Source organism: Poecilia reticulata, chromosome 4 (assembly GCF_904066995.2).
Source record: "Poecilia reticulata chromosome 4, P_reticulata-male-v2, whole genome shotgun sequence".
Taxonomy (NCBI): Eukaryota; Metazoa; Chordata; class Actinopteri; order Cyprinodontiformes; family Poeciliidae; genus Poecilia; species Poecilia reticulata.
This window is the reverse complement of record NC_088833.1, coordinates 27,952,085-27,966,132: the sequence shown is the minus strand read 5'-3', so window position 1 is coordinate 27,966,132 and position 14,048 is coordinate 27,952,085. Positions and strand designations below refer to the sequence as shown.

Here is a 14,048-nt window from a genome sequence, read left to right as displayed (position 1 = left end):
GGGGAAAAAAGCTAAAAAATAAAAGTCCATGAAATACTTAAAGTACCTTTACAAAATGTCACAAAACAAATCATTATGACATGAATAAATAAACTGCAAATTAAATGCGTAAATTTTTTAAATAAAACATGGTGGTGGAAGGGTGATGATGTGGGCTTGCTGTGCCACTTAGCAGAATCAACCATGTGGGCCTCTGCAGTCAAACAGGAAGTGAACGGTGTGATGGCTAAAGCTGAGACCACAGTAATGATGGCATCAGTGGACCAATGATGACAGAATTAATTTAAAAAACAATAGAATCGACCTGATTGGACCTTAATGTCATTGTCCAACGTTTGATGTCAACAAACATCTTTAAAAGGAAGAAACACATAAAATTCCACCAGTGATGTCAGAAATTGTGAATACTACAAGTCATCAAATCGGAAGCTAACTTCAGCTCTGTATGCTTATACAACATCACATTGTATTGCAGTAAACTGTCAAAAGAACATGTACTACTGAATCTAAAGTGTGGTTCTTACAGATGTTGTATGTAGACTTGCCAACTCGGCACCTGTAGTTGACTTCTGACTGAAAAACTCATTCGAAACTCAGCTGTGCCGTGCTTTCGACTTTGCCAAGTTTTATTCTAGGTAATGTTGTTTAAGGAGAGGAGTGCCATCTAGTGTTTGTTAAAAAAATGCAGACAGCTTTCAAAATACGGGCTAGAGCGTACCGCCAAACTTCAGTTTGGCTAAAATTACGGGACATCCCGGCAAATACGGGACAGTTGGCAAACCTTGTTGTTTGCCAACCAGGTTTCTTGATAAAGTTTCCTTCAGCAAGAAAGTACGAGTCGCAGATGACCAGCCCAGGCATGCTAGTTGCCAACCTATCCAATGCTAATGGCAAACAGAGGAAGTAGGGAATGAAGCGGGTCACCAGCCTAGGCATGGTAGGCACTAGCTTCTCTAATGCTAAGTTAAGTGAATAGTTTTCTCATTTGCCAACGCCAGCCACTCATCTATGGCGGTTGCTCAGTTGCCAGGGCCGGACTATAAATAATCAGATCTGTTGGTGGCTTTGGAATGGATATAGCCTCATGCGACAAGGAAGTAGCCACTGCTGGGTGCACAATAGCCTTAATTTAGGCACCGATGCCGCACCATAGGGCTTGTGCAATTTCACTGTACAGAATACCTCTTCAGCGCTGTTCTACAAGGTCCTCAGAGGAATAATATTGCTGGAATGCTGGACTTAGAAAGCGGTGTGCTCAAAATCTCCAGCAATCAGCACAAATGTCCTGAAGTGCTGTTCTTTCTTTAACTTGACATAATGAGTGGTTTTGTATTGCTCATCCAAGTTCCAGTTTACCCCGAGGAAGGACCAGATGATTGGTGTTTTCGTCCTAATGAAAGGCTCAAATTAAACACGACTCGGCCGTTCGGTTGTAGACGCACACAGAGACGTGCAGGAAGCGTGTAGAAACTCCCCGGAACGGAGAGTGGGCCCGATCCAACAATCCTTTCATTGTTGTGGTAAAACGGAGTCGCCTAAGCTGCTGTAATCACTCGTTTAGTGTTGCGGCAACAAATGCGTATTTTTAGACGTTTTCAATCCAATAATAAAGGTCCAATCCCCTCATGAACCCTCACTAATGCAGGGGTCCATTTGCTTGTTGCTGGGTTTTATTATTACCCCTTAATAGGCCTTATTTGCTTTTTCGGGGCTCTCTGTCCATTTCAGATAATTCCATTGTGATTTGGGGAGACAAAAGGAAGCGGCATGTCAGATTGAGCCGACTGAAGCCTGACTTAAAGCTGCAGCTCCATTGACAGTAAAGAGCATTTTCCATTGTGAAGTCCATCATCATTTAATCTGTGGATAAATATGGCTGCGAGTGATTATGTCTCCCTCAGTTTGTGCTGATGGTGCACGGGAATGTTGAGCTGTTATTAAAGGTAAGGCGGCTGGTTGAGGTTTGAAGTGCAGTTTGGCTTTGGTGAGCAGAACAGAGGCTCTATAAGGCTGATTGATGTCTGCAGGTATACAGACACAGATTAGGGTTTAGCTGTTGTTCATTGGGGCTCTGCTTCCTCTCTTATTGCTGTCACATTCAGCTTAGTGGGGTTTTTTCTTGTTGGTAGTGTTGTTTATTCAGCTGCTTGATCTCATTGTTGTATCTGGACAAAGCAAAAGAAGAAAAAAGATTGACCTAATTAGCAGGGTACAACTTTTAAGTCATCAAAATGTTATTGTCCGTCACAACGTAGGCCTTCATCAGTCAATAAACCTGAGCAAACTGTTTTGCGTCTTCCATTTTTAGACGGCCAAGAAAATCAAGTCAACAAGTAGCAAAGGTTGTTTTAGACCTTTTTCAATCAAAATGAGACAATAGATTATTGACATTTCTTTTAAAAAGTGTTTACTACCACTGTTTTTTTAAATGTTATTTGTTTGTGGCAAGACTCTAAAATGTTTAATTCTTGCGTCCAGATGCAAAAACTTTGATGCCTGGAGACGATACTTTTTAATATGTGGTGTCCAAAACAATTCTCATGTAGGGTCATTTCTTCACATGATGACATATAACCCACCTCTTAACCTAAATACATACAACATCGTTTCCATCCATAATCCAAACATTCATGCTCTTTGTCGTCTTTGTTTTTTTTGTGTGTATTTCTTTAGCGGCTCTACAGTTCCACACACAGACCTACCATTTTGTTTTGGGTTGTTTTGTGTAGTTCATGGCATTTCTGTGAAAATATGATGTATTTAAAAAATTACACCTTGGTACATTTGGAATAATTATGATTTCTTTTGGACAAGGTCCAAGAGGCACAAGTTAATATCAACTCCCCATGTTACTGTACCTCCCATTGCGGTCCAGCCGCTGCAGACCAACACACAAACACATGACAACCAACCATGCATGTCCATAGTTACTCTGAAGGTCAATTTAGGGAGACCAATTGACCTAACCCATGTCCTCCAAGAACATTTGTTCCTCACGGTGAGTTGAAAGGTCTCAACACATAAGGGGATCTGAATTTAACCCACCAATGTTCGACCCGTGGTCCACATCAGGAAGCAGCTGTAGACCTTTACCCACTATGCGGTAATAAGTAAGGGGTAATAAAGGATTGCAGAGTGAATATGGTATAAAATCCCCCAAAAAACAAGAATCTTAGTTTTGCTCAGGGTTGCGCAGAGGGCAGCCCAGGCAGAGGCCCTGTGTGGCCCCCCAACTGCAGTCCAAGAACGGTAGAAATTTGGCCCTCCAGCAGATGGAGCTGGTGCAGCCGCATGCTGCTGATTTTCACTGAGTCATTTATCTTCAATTTTCTTATTCAGAAAAGGTTCGGTACAACACAAAAAGTATATATTTCTTTTGTAAGCCATGTTTTTTTAAACTTAAAATCAGACTTAAGCACATACATTTGTTGAAAGACGGCACGCGTTTTCAAACAAAGTTCTTGTCGTCGTTGCTGGGAATAAAGTAAAAAAAAAAAAAAAACATTTCCTGACCAATAAAATATAAAACATTTAGAAAACTTTATTCAGTAAAACATCTGAGACCCCACAATTATTAATTTTCTGATCAAATGAGACTGTTGTTTAGTCAAAATCTTGCATGTCATTTATTGCAGAGCAGTTGAAAAGAATGTCAAAATAAAACAATTTTAGTTGTTGCTTAGGAAATGAACATTCACTTTACACTGTCAACTTCAAACAAAACACAAAGTTATAGCTTAAAGTTTAAAGCAAAGGAAGAGATGTTTTGATGTCACATCCCCATAAAGATGACCTGTTTGTATAACAACCTCACAGTGAACCACACGCACGCGCACGCACACACACACGCACACGCACACGCACACACACACAGCAGTCACCATGTTTTCACCTTTCATGGTAATACTGTTCAAGCTTGCCCAAAAAGTCAGTATCTTTTTTAATTTCTAAAAAAAAAAACTTTTATTGACTCCAAAATAGTTTTGTTCATGTTTGCCATGTAAAAAAGGAGAATATCCACATTTAAAGGTCCCAAATAAGTTAGTAACAGTCATGATTGTGATCATTTAAATATATTTGTGAGAATTAAGAATTTATGCCTTTATGTTATTTACAGACTCCCAGTGAACTGAACATGGACGGCTTTATTGCTTCTAATGACTGCAAAAGTCAAGATGACTGCTTATGTCATACTGTCCAACGTGTTCCTGTCATCTGCTCACCTCACAGGAGCACACATTGTGCTATTGCACAATACAAATGTTCTGTTCAGGGTCTGGACGTTGCTGACCTTGATTGAAGAAAATTAATAGCTGCTGGTTATCCCATTGACTTCCTTGAGACATTATGTTTTTCTCATGATTACATAGTGAGTCATCACTTACTAAAACACTTGTCCGGACTGTCCAGACCTACAGTTTATTATGTACAACTGAGTCATACTCCAGTCACCTTGCACATGGCAGAATGTCCCCATGTCTGCCTGCTCTGACCCCCTGCATACAAGTGTTGATGTTAGTGGCCCAAACCTCTTGCTCAGACCTACTACTTCCCAAAGTGATGACTTCACATAAAGAAACCTTCCTTTTAAATGAACGGCAGTTTTTACAAAGAAAACTGTCGTGTGTGAAAAGATAAAATTGTCTTTTTTTTCTCTTAAACTACCAATTCTCTTTCATTGTAGCCTAAAAAGAGACGCTTTGGGGGGCAGGGGGATTGCAGCAAGGTTGAGTCAGAAAATCCAGGATCAAAACTCCAAACAAAGGATATTGCTGTAGACACAGAGTGCTGTTTTCAACTAAAGGTAGAAGAGGAATCATAGTCGGGATCTATCAAAGTTCCTTTTGTCTTTATTGGCCCATGTTACATCTTGACAAGTTATAACTATTATCTCAGTCTCCCATCACAGCCGGTGTTTTAATGGGAGACGGGCAGCAAGTTTAGTTCTGGGTGTGTTTCAGAGAAGTTCTGAATCATCATCAAATACAGAAACTAAGTAGGCAGAGCCATGCAGAGACATTTGGAGGGGCAGGTGCTCAGAGTTAAAAGGGACACATAGAACAAGATCTTAAAGGAGCAATATTGTGTGTTTTCCTACCACATACAATCAATTTATAGCACAATGAAGTAACAATGCTACCTTCAGTTGAATCAAATATGACTTAAAATAATTTTGACTTTGTAATTTAACAACTTGAAATTGGGCTTCTGTCTCTTTAAGAAGCTCCTGTTCTTTCTGACACTACGCCTTCAGGAAGTTATCACAACATTAACTATTAATCCTTTATTGTTTTTACCAGCGTTGCACTGAGAAGTAGCTGAATAATGAGCTCTACAGATGCACAGTTCCACCAGATATTTGCTAACTGCTGGTGGCTAGTCTGCAGGAGCCGAGTGTGGGAGTCTTGGGTGACTCCTGCTCTGCGAGGCGGACGTTTGGAAGCTTGGAAACTGCAGCTCCAAGGTTGAGATGCTGGGTTCACCCAGTCGTTTTGCACAGCTGAATGGTTGAAAAGGGAGATGAAAGGATTTCTCAAACACGCTTGAAAGAATCAAAGCAACACTTTTAGGTTAGGGAACAAAATTATAACATGATGTAAAGCTAAAAAAAAGTCACTTTTACATGATGTTAGCCCTTCCTGAGTCGTCATCTTGATTTATTGCAGGTTTGGCAATACGCTGCCAAACCTGCAGCGTATTGCACTACCAAATTGTTGGTGCAGTAATTCAGGCTACTGATTACGTAACACTTTTAGACGTGAACTCCAAATGCTACAGGCCGAATCTTTCTACAGCAGTAACTTCTGTTCTCGACCGATCTCCTCCTGTCTTCAGCTCCACTTCCTTTGGGTTGAAGCGGAGCGGAGAGCAACCCGTGAGTTGCGTTGTGGTGACAGTCCAGATCTTCACGTCCCTCTCAATCTGCACCATTGGGGCGGAGGGGCAGTGAGATGTAAAACAGGGTCAGCTTCTCGTTGCGTTGCCCTCCTCCGTTGCACCTCCGATGCTCTGTGAGCAGTTGTCGCTGTCACTTTGGTGGGAAAACAGATGCCTGAGGTTTGGATCCTGGCAGGACATTCAGGGCATCAGGTGAGAACATCTCACGAGCAAAACCCTCCCTCCGCCACCCCTCTCCCTCCAGCTTTCTTCCCACCCGCTTCCACTCCACCACTCACTTAATCACTCCTGACACAATGCCAATTCCACATTGAGCGCTCCTCACGGCTTTATTCATAGACTCTGCAGCCGGGCAGCGACCAGCTCCCATAGTCCGTTGTTACGCATCTCTTTCACTTCTTTTTGTTGTGTTTTTGATTACAAGTGCTCTGGCATTTACAAGCCTCTGAAGCCTCGGTCCGAATGAGGGCGATCGGCGGCCCGTCAGGATGTCTTTCAAGGAGGATCACTGCTGATGAAAGAAAGCAGACAGCGGATGACCTGAACCCCTTCTGCCTCCCTTCTGCCTTTTCAAACTTGTTGTACATAAGAGAAGACAACAGGTGCAGCTGTTAACCCAGTCACCGCTAAATTTAAGCCCCAACTTCAATGAAACCGGGGCCCGAGTGTCCTGAGGGCGCAGGCAAAACAATTTACCGAACCGAGCCAGATATAACTAGAAAAAAACTCGCGCCCGCCGCACGCACAGCTGCTTTACAGCTCCCATTGTTGTCTCTGAAAAGCCGAACAGGAGCCGCGAAGCAATCATAAAGCACGCAGGGAAGCAATTTCTTTCTCTTATTCAAGTGAAAAATTATTCCATGCTGTCACAAAAGACTCCCTAACAAGGTGCTTTAAACTCTCTGGCAGAGCGTTGCTGCGGGGCGGCGGAGAGCCGGATAAGATATAAATGAAGCTTAAAGTCAAGAGTCTGTTTCTGGTAATGGGTGCATTTCGTTCGCTCTCCAACCCGCTTTTGATGTGGAGCGAAGATTAACCGTGTTCAACTGTCTACTTGACTGTCTTAAATTAACAGCACGGGTTGACAGCCGCAGACCTTCTGCGAGGCGAAGGGAACTCTAAAAGAGATTTACCGCGTTTCTCCTTTGTGCGGCTTGTGGTTGTGTCTATTTCTGGCGCGTGGCACCTTTTGGTCAGTGCGCAGTTTCCAAGAAAAGCCGCAGCATTTAAAGGTGACAACAAAGAAATACTGGAGCACTGAGGAGAGCTCCCCTTTCATCTCCCACTAATCCTCCCATCATGCGATCCGGGCTAATAACGGCTGAGCGGGGCACGGGGTGCCAAGGAATCCCGGCCCAGCTGCTTTCTAGAAACAAAGTGCTTCTGCAGGGCAGACACGCTCCTTCGTTCGACATGTTGATCCCTCACAGCTAATGAGGCCTACTGTCTGAGCTTCCTTTATCAGCGGGGCCGCATCCTGAGCCGGGCCAAGCAGCAGTCATGCGTCATAAAGTTTACACTCCCAGATCCATGGTGGGCATTAAGCAGAGCTCAACGTTTCTCACTCCCCCTGGATATAAAGTACAGATAGATGGCCTAATCTGTGAACTGGAATACCTCTGTATTCTATTATTCATGTTCTACACATAGAGTGAGTCAGATTGCAGAATATCATGTCTGCATTTGATGCTTTTGGACTGACGTTAGCTCAAATCACTTTGGAGCCAAATTTGGATTTTCAGCAGAAGTTTTTCCACTGATGATAGAGGACTGAAATATAACGTCAACTTACCAAAATAAACACCCTTTTTTTGCCAAAAGATGAATTGGGTAAAAAAACCAAACACTTTTTGGTGATGAGTAACAGATTAGAGTTTAGATTTCGAGCCAGTTATTTTCTTGATGTTCGGGTTGGGCTCACAGACGATGCTGGCTTGGGCCTGTCCGGGTTGGATTTTCTTAGGCCTGATCTAAACTCTAACACAGATAAATCAGAAAGTCTAAAATGTGTAGTTCCTGTTTATGCACAAGGTAGTGGTAGCTTTGCAGCATAGATAGCTGCTAATGTAAGTTAGAAAAGCAGTAGCTAGCACTAGCACAAGCTACCACTAGCATAAACACTAGTGCTAGCTAACTCTGCTAGCACTATCAGAATACTGTAATGCCTAGGCCGCACCAGTAGGTGGAGACAACCTTGAAATGACTAAATCAATTGACAGTATTTATCCTTTCTTCTCTGGCATTGAGTTCAGCTTTCGTTTGAAGTAAAGCACATTTGATGTACATCAAAATGGCTCCACTGTTTGGGTCTAGAAAGCAATACTGGGCATGCTCAGAGAAGCCCTCCTGATCGTTGATATTAATCTTTACATATGAGGACCAGATAGCTTCTACAGTAAATTGGAAAAGTATTAGCTTAGTTAGTTTAGTTCTTCAGATGTAGTGAAGATTTGATAGCGACTCAAGTCAGCCATCTAAAAAACACATTTCTGACTTTAACTCATGACTTAACTTTTCTGTGTCTCAAGTCTTATGAAGAATATTTATAAGGAGTGAAACCAAGCCTCTATGAGTTACAGGCCACAGCTGAAAGATTAAAAGACATTTTAGGGTAAAAACTAATTAATGACGGTGGATTGTTAATCGTTCTTAAAATATAATTGCTAAATGTCAAATTAATCCGAGAACAAACATAATTCTAATGCAAGGGTTTATTTTAAAAAGAACTAAGAAAAAAACAATTTTCTCTTTCAATGCAGGAGCTTAAAACCACAACCGAAAATTGTTTAAGAATTTATGTGCATTTGTTCTCTTAGAATATTAGTGTTTTTAACAAAATCACCAGTGGCACAGTCATTGGTGACCAAATGATACCTTTAAAGTAACTGAAATATTTTACTATCTACATTTAGCTTTAATGTAACTAGAGTTTCTAGGAACTTGGTTCAAGTACGCCATGACTTTCTGTTTCTCTTCACGTGTAAATATGATGCGACACATTGTAAGAGTTCCAGCAAAACATTATGACCCTTGACGTAAGCAGAAACGTGTGTGTGAACCTGAGTGGTTATCTATTCTTGGGCAACTATAAAAAAAAAATTGTAATGACACTAAACAAAAATGTGCTAATTTCAGGCATAAATCCAAACCACTGTAACAAATAACGCTCTAAATCTGTCTGTCCATCTAAACAAAATATTCCTTTGCCTTCCATATGGAACGTTGAGTCTACATCTTCTTACATCATCTCAATAATTCACCACATCCTCACATCGTTCATACATATCGGCAAAGGTTTTATTTTTTAATTCATGAGTGTTTCTCAAAGACGTCTAGCACATCTCGTGTTCATTTGGTCTGCACAGCTGCCAAGCGGAGCCTTACGACGAGCCCATTTTCTCTCTCACCTCTGTGTGCCCTGTGGAGCTGCAGCGTGATGGCGCGCCGCACGTGGCGAGCAAACCCTCCCACGGCTTGCAAGGAAAACTCACGCATGCTGAAGCAAAAAAAAAAAAAAGACTTTTTCGATTGTTTGGGTACAGCGCATCAGAGAGACGTGCTTTAAGTGGATCATAATGGTTAGAAATGGAAAACGGATGTTGATTTTTGACCAAATGGAAATGTGTTGTTTTCTGTCGTAGTATGCCAGTAAAAGGCAGGAGGCTGCAGACAGAACATATAATTCAGCAAAGCTGTTAGTTGGTGAAATGGTTCAGTCTTAATTGCGACTGATTATTTTATTGATTAATGTGATTAATTGATTAATCAAATTTTTTAAAAATTGCATATTCTTCCTATTTTTTATTTAACCATTTAATACAATATTAGACATACATTTAAAGGTGTAAATAAGCTAATCACTTCCTCTTTTAAATAAGAAAATTAATATTTTATTGCCTAAATGCAGTAATGTTGCATTCATTTAGTGAATGCTCTATCATTTGCAGCTGAAAAATCCTTCCAACATCGATGAGTTAAAAGCTCAGTCCTCCCTGCTTGGTTTAACATCCACATTGTGTAGCAAAAGGTATTTAATTGGAGATTAAACAAATAAAATAAAATTACAGAATCTGAACAAAGTGAAGCAAAGACTATGTCACTTTAGGAGTTCTGGGTAAAACATATTTCTATGCAAATGTTTTTTCTTCCTTTTTTTTTGCACTTTGCATTCTTAAATGTAAAATATAAATGTATTTTGTTCTGATATAATTACTGCTCTAAAGGAAGGTATTCCTTCAGCAAATGGCCATTTGTGAGTCTGCGTACTGCAGTTAACGATTAATTGATTACCGAATTAATTGACGATTATTTCAAAAGATTGATTAATCACAATTAATCTGATTAATTGTTTCAGTCCTAATAAAATATTGCTTCATTGTGAAACTGTGAAGTTTGTCCAATCCCAGACATAGTGGTCTACCTAAGCTGTTGTAATTTAGCATTTGCCTATTTGGGTTGCAGAAATGCAGCTCCTTATCCCCTGGTGGCCACTGAAGGGCATAGCAACTTGAATAAAAAGTACAGCGTATCCCCCGAATAATGCACTTGTGCCCTCAGTTCTGCTACTCAGTTCTCCTGTGTGCTGCTGTTGTGGCGCTAAGCCACATACTGTAATAACCTCTGGATATCAAATGGTTGCGCTACAGACTGAGCTTTTCAGACTGTTTGCTTTCAGGTGTGGCGCCAATCTCTCGGCAGGATTTTTGTGCTAGTGTGGACAAGGCCTCAAACCTCAAACATATGACAGCATATTAGGAGTAAATAATTTCTGACAAAAAAATTTACTGGAAAAAAACAAATACGTTTCTGAGCTCCAAAAGTTGAAAATTTGTTACGAAAACACTCAAAACGTTTTATAGTCTTGAAGAAGCTTAGACGTTTCTGAGTTTGAAAAGTTGAAAATTTGCTGGGAAAAAAAACTGCTTTTGAGCTTAACAATAGAAATTTTCTAGAAGATTATGTGAAATTTCTGACTTTGAAAAGTTGAACATTTACTAGTAGAAACTCACATTTTGAGAATAATCTGAGACATTTTTTAGAAAAAACACAACAAATTTTTTTTCTAGAAAATGTCAAAAAGTAATCTCAAAATTTGTAAGTGTTTTATCCAACATTTACTCTTGCTTTTTTAAAAATCTGATCTACGTTGGCTCTAACACGTCGTCATGCCCATCAGCATTCATGATTACGGGAACTGTCACAACTAGTAGTACTGTCACAACAGGCGAAACAAAATTTTTCATCTGTTTATTGATTTTTGTGCCACAGAACATTGTTGTGATTTAGCTTTAACATCAGTAATTTTGAAGGAGTGAAATTCACTTCATTGATCTCCATGGATTTTATTCCAGCGTCCTGCTATTCAGACAATCTACACTATTGAATACTCTGCTTTGTACCGTGAACACCTCTCTGCCCTTTAGATAGAAAACACAAAAGCTTTTTATAATCATTGTTGACATTTTGCTGAAAAACATAAATATCAATAGATGAAGTGTAATAAATTTCCCAGGGTGAATTTTGTATCCCTCATTATACGCAGGCTAAGTACCTAAAGGTTAGAGGTAAACAGTCAAATAATACACATTCGATAACTGCAGGATAATTACCCATACATTCTGCCTCCACAAGTATTTTTTATTTGCATCTTTTATTGAAGATGCAGATTTGTGTGTCTGCCACATGAAAGCGTGAATAAAAGAGACGGAAACTACGGCGACCTCTCCCAAGTGTCGCAATTAGGAGCTGCTCAAAGGTCGGCACAGATTTCTGGGTTATTGAAAATCAAATCCGCTGCAAAGATCTAGGAAGGCTATCGACATGTGACCGTTATCTGAAGAAAAAAAATAAATAGCCTCTCCGCTCAGCAAAACAGAGAGAATCCAACGCATCGCCCCTGGAGGATCCCCGAAAAAGGACAAACAGGCACCTGAGACAAGGGATCGAGCCCAGGCCCGGAGCTGGAGCAGAACAGGCTTTTTAAATGTTTTTTTTTTTCCTCTTCAAGCTTTAAAGGATGATTGGCAGAAAATGTCAAATGCGACACGTCAGCCCCGAAGCAGAACACACAGAGGACAGATGTCAGAGACGGCGCGATAAGGAGGCGGGCGGGCTTATAGGAAAGAGACGACTTCAGAGGGTTATGTCACCGAATCTAGAATCCATTTCAGATCTCATCTAAATACCCCTCACCTGACCTGCCTCCCCAAACGCTCCCAGCTTGAAAGCAGCTTTCTGATAATATTTACCTCTTCCTTCAGATTCAGTCGGGGGGTCACTGTTTGTTTTTTGGGTGTGTTTTTGGTACAAAAGCAAACCTTCTGGTCTGGGCCCTCAACCAGGGTCAGATATCCCAGAAGGCAAAGGCATACTCTGCATGTTAATTACTCAGTGTGTTTTGTTTGGCCCTTGAGACTGTGCTTCAGTTTTCTTCTCTCGTTCAGGTTTTAACCCCGACGTTTTTTTTTTGCTTTTTTTGCAGGGCGGCGCTCCCGCCTCGCACCCAGAGGACGAACTAGCGCGCCTGACCAAAAAGATGCTGTTCGACATGGACAACCCTCCGTCCGATGAATATTTCGGTAAGACGTCCGCAGTTTATCTGGTCTTTGTCTTCCTGTTTTAATGATCTCCTGAAGAAGAAAACTCTTCCAGTCCCCAACTTCTTATTTTTATTTTTTGCAGCCCCCAAATAGTTTGTCATAAATCCCAGATTATCTTGTGTTTTTAACTTTTCAAACAGAACAGTTGCATTTCAATCTTTAGGCACATCATTGTGAAAGGATTATAACCAATCATTCTTTTTTTTTTCTTTGTGTGTCTTTCCAAGTAAAACTGGAGGAACAATCAGGGTTTTGACCTTTTCTTATTCACATCAGTGCTTTTAGCACCCAGTGCAGGTTGTTTCTTCGGTGCAATTGGGCCAATTATGGAAAAGATGGAAATTTGAAGAAGTAAAATGTTTTCATAGACTGAGCTTTTTTTTCCCTGTGTTGATGTAACCACCTCGCCTCGTTACTGTTCTGTTTATAAAATAAAAATGGCCTCAAAACTTTTACTCTAAATTCCCCTGAAAATATTTGCTCCAGTTGAGAAAGAAAAGGTTTGAAACCCAGCGGAGAAACGGAGCGTTTGTGAAGGAGCGACCACTTCTGAAGCTGACCGAAACGATTAACGGATTAGTAACGATTAGTAATTGATTACTAACTTAGTGTTCGATTAATCGTTAACTTTGAGTCCACAGACTCAAAAAAGGCAATTTGCTGAAAGAGCCATGCAGTCAGAACAGTAATTAAACTGTACAAAGAAATATGCACATTCTGCATTTAAGATAAAAATGAATAAATAAATAAACTTCACCTGAAAATCTGCTTCACCTGGTTTAAATTCTCTACAAAAAACAAACTTTGAAGCACTTTTGCTGTTCAGTTATTAACTTGCTAAAACAAAAATCAACAGATTATCAATACACTGTATTCATAATATTCATATTCATGTTAAGCTTAGCAGAAAGAGCTGAGCCTAAGTCTGTTATAACAAATTTTTCTGTGCAATAAATTGTCCCAGAATATATTGCGATAAGTGATTATGTGGTAATTTTGAAACCATTTTCAATATAGTAATAATAATAATAATAATAATAATAATAATAGTAATAATAATGGCTTCCTAATGCAAGTCCACCTCTCTCAAAGATCAAATAACTTTTTTCTTTAAAGAACTTTTAATACTGGAACTCTAAGACATTTTAAATGTATAAAATAAACAAACAAAACAACAATAATTATCAAGTCTCTGTTGCCAAAATTGCGTTTCAAAGCTAATTATTTTTGTAGAAAATAATTAGTTCTAAGTGTCAAATATTTCAACAATATTAAACTGGAGCATTTCTCTGATTGTCCAAATGAAAATTATTGAGCACATTTTATTTAATTTACCATGCAATTAATTGATTTGTTGCCTATGGTGTCAGACTTAGTTGAGCCTTTCACATGTTGTCAAGCGTACACTGAATGATTGCTGTGTCGTAGCATTTTAGGCAACAAAAATACTTATTTTGTTATTTAACAAAGGAAAATTAATTATTTGTATATTTGCATTTTTTATGTATTTTTTATGTACAAAAAAGGGCTTAAGTGGTTAAACGTAAAAAT

At 39.8% G+C, this 14,048-nt stretch overlaps 1 protein-coding gene across 6 annotated transcripts in view; it reads left to right on the top strand.

The window, feature by feature from the left end:
• Window positions 1-14,048, top strand: part of lpp (LIM domain containing preferred translocation partner in lipoma) — a 186,793-nt gene that overhangs the window by 125,295 nt on the left and 47,450 nt on the right. For all 6 annotated transcript variants that reach the window (XM_008407672.3, XM_008407670.3, XM_008407668.3 and 3 more), the window contains one exon: window positions 12,380-12,476. In XM_008407672.3, coding sequence (XP_008405894.1) covers window positions 12,380-12,476 — 97 coding nt within the window. The remainder of the gene's footprint in view (window positions 1-12,379; window positions 12,477-14,048) is intronic.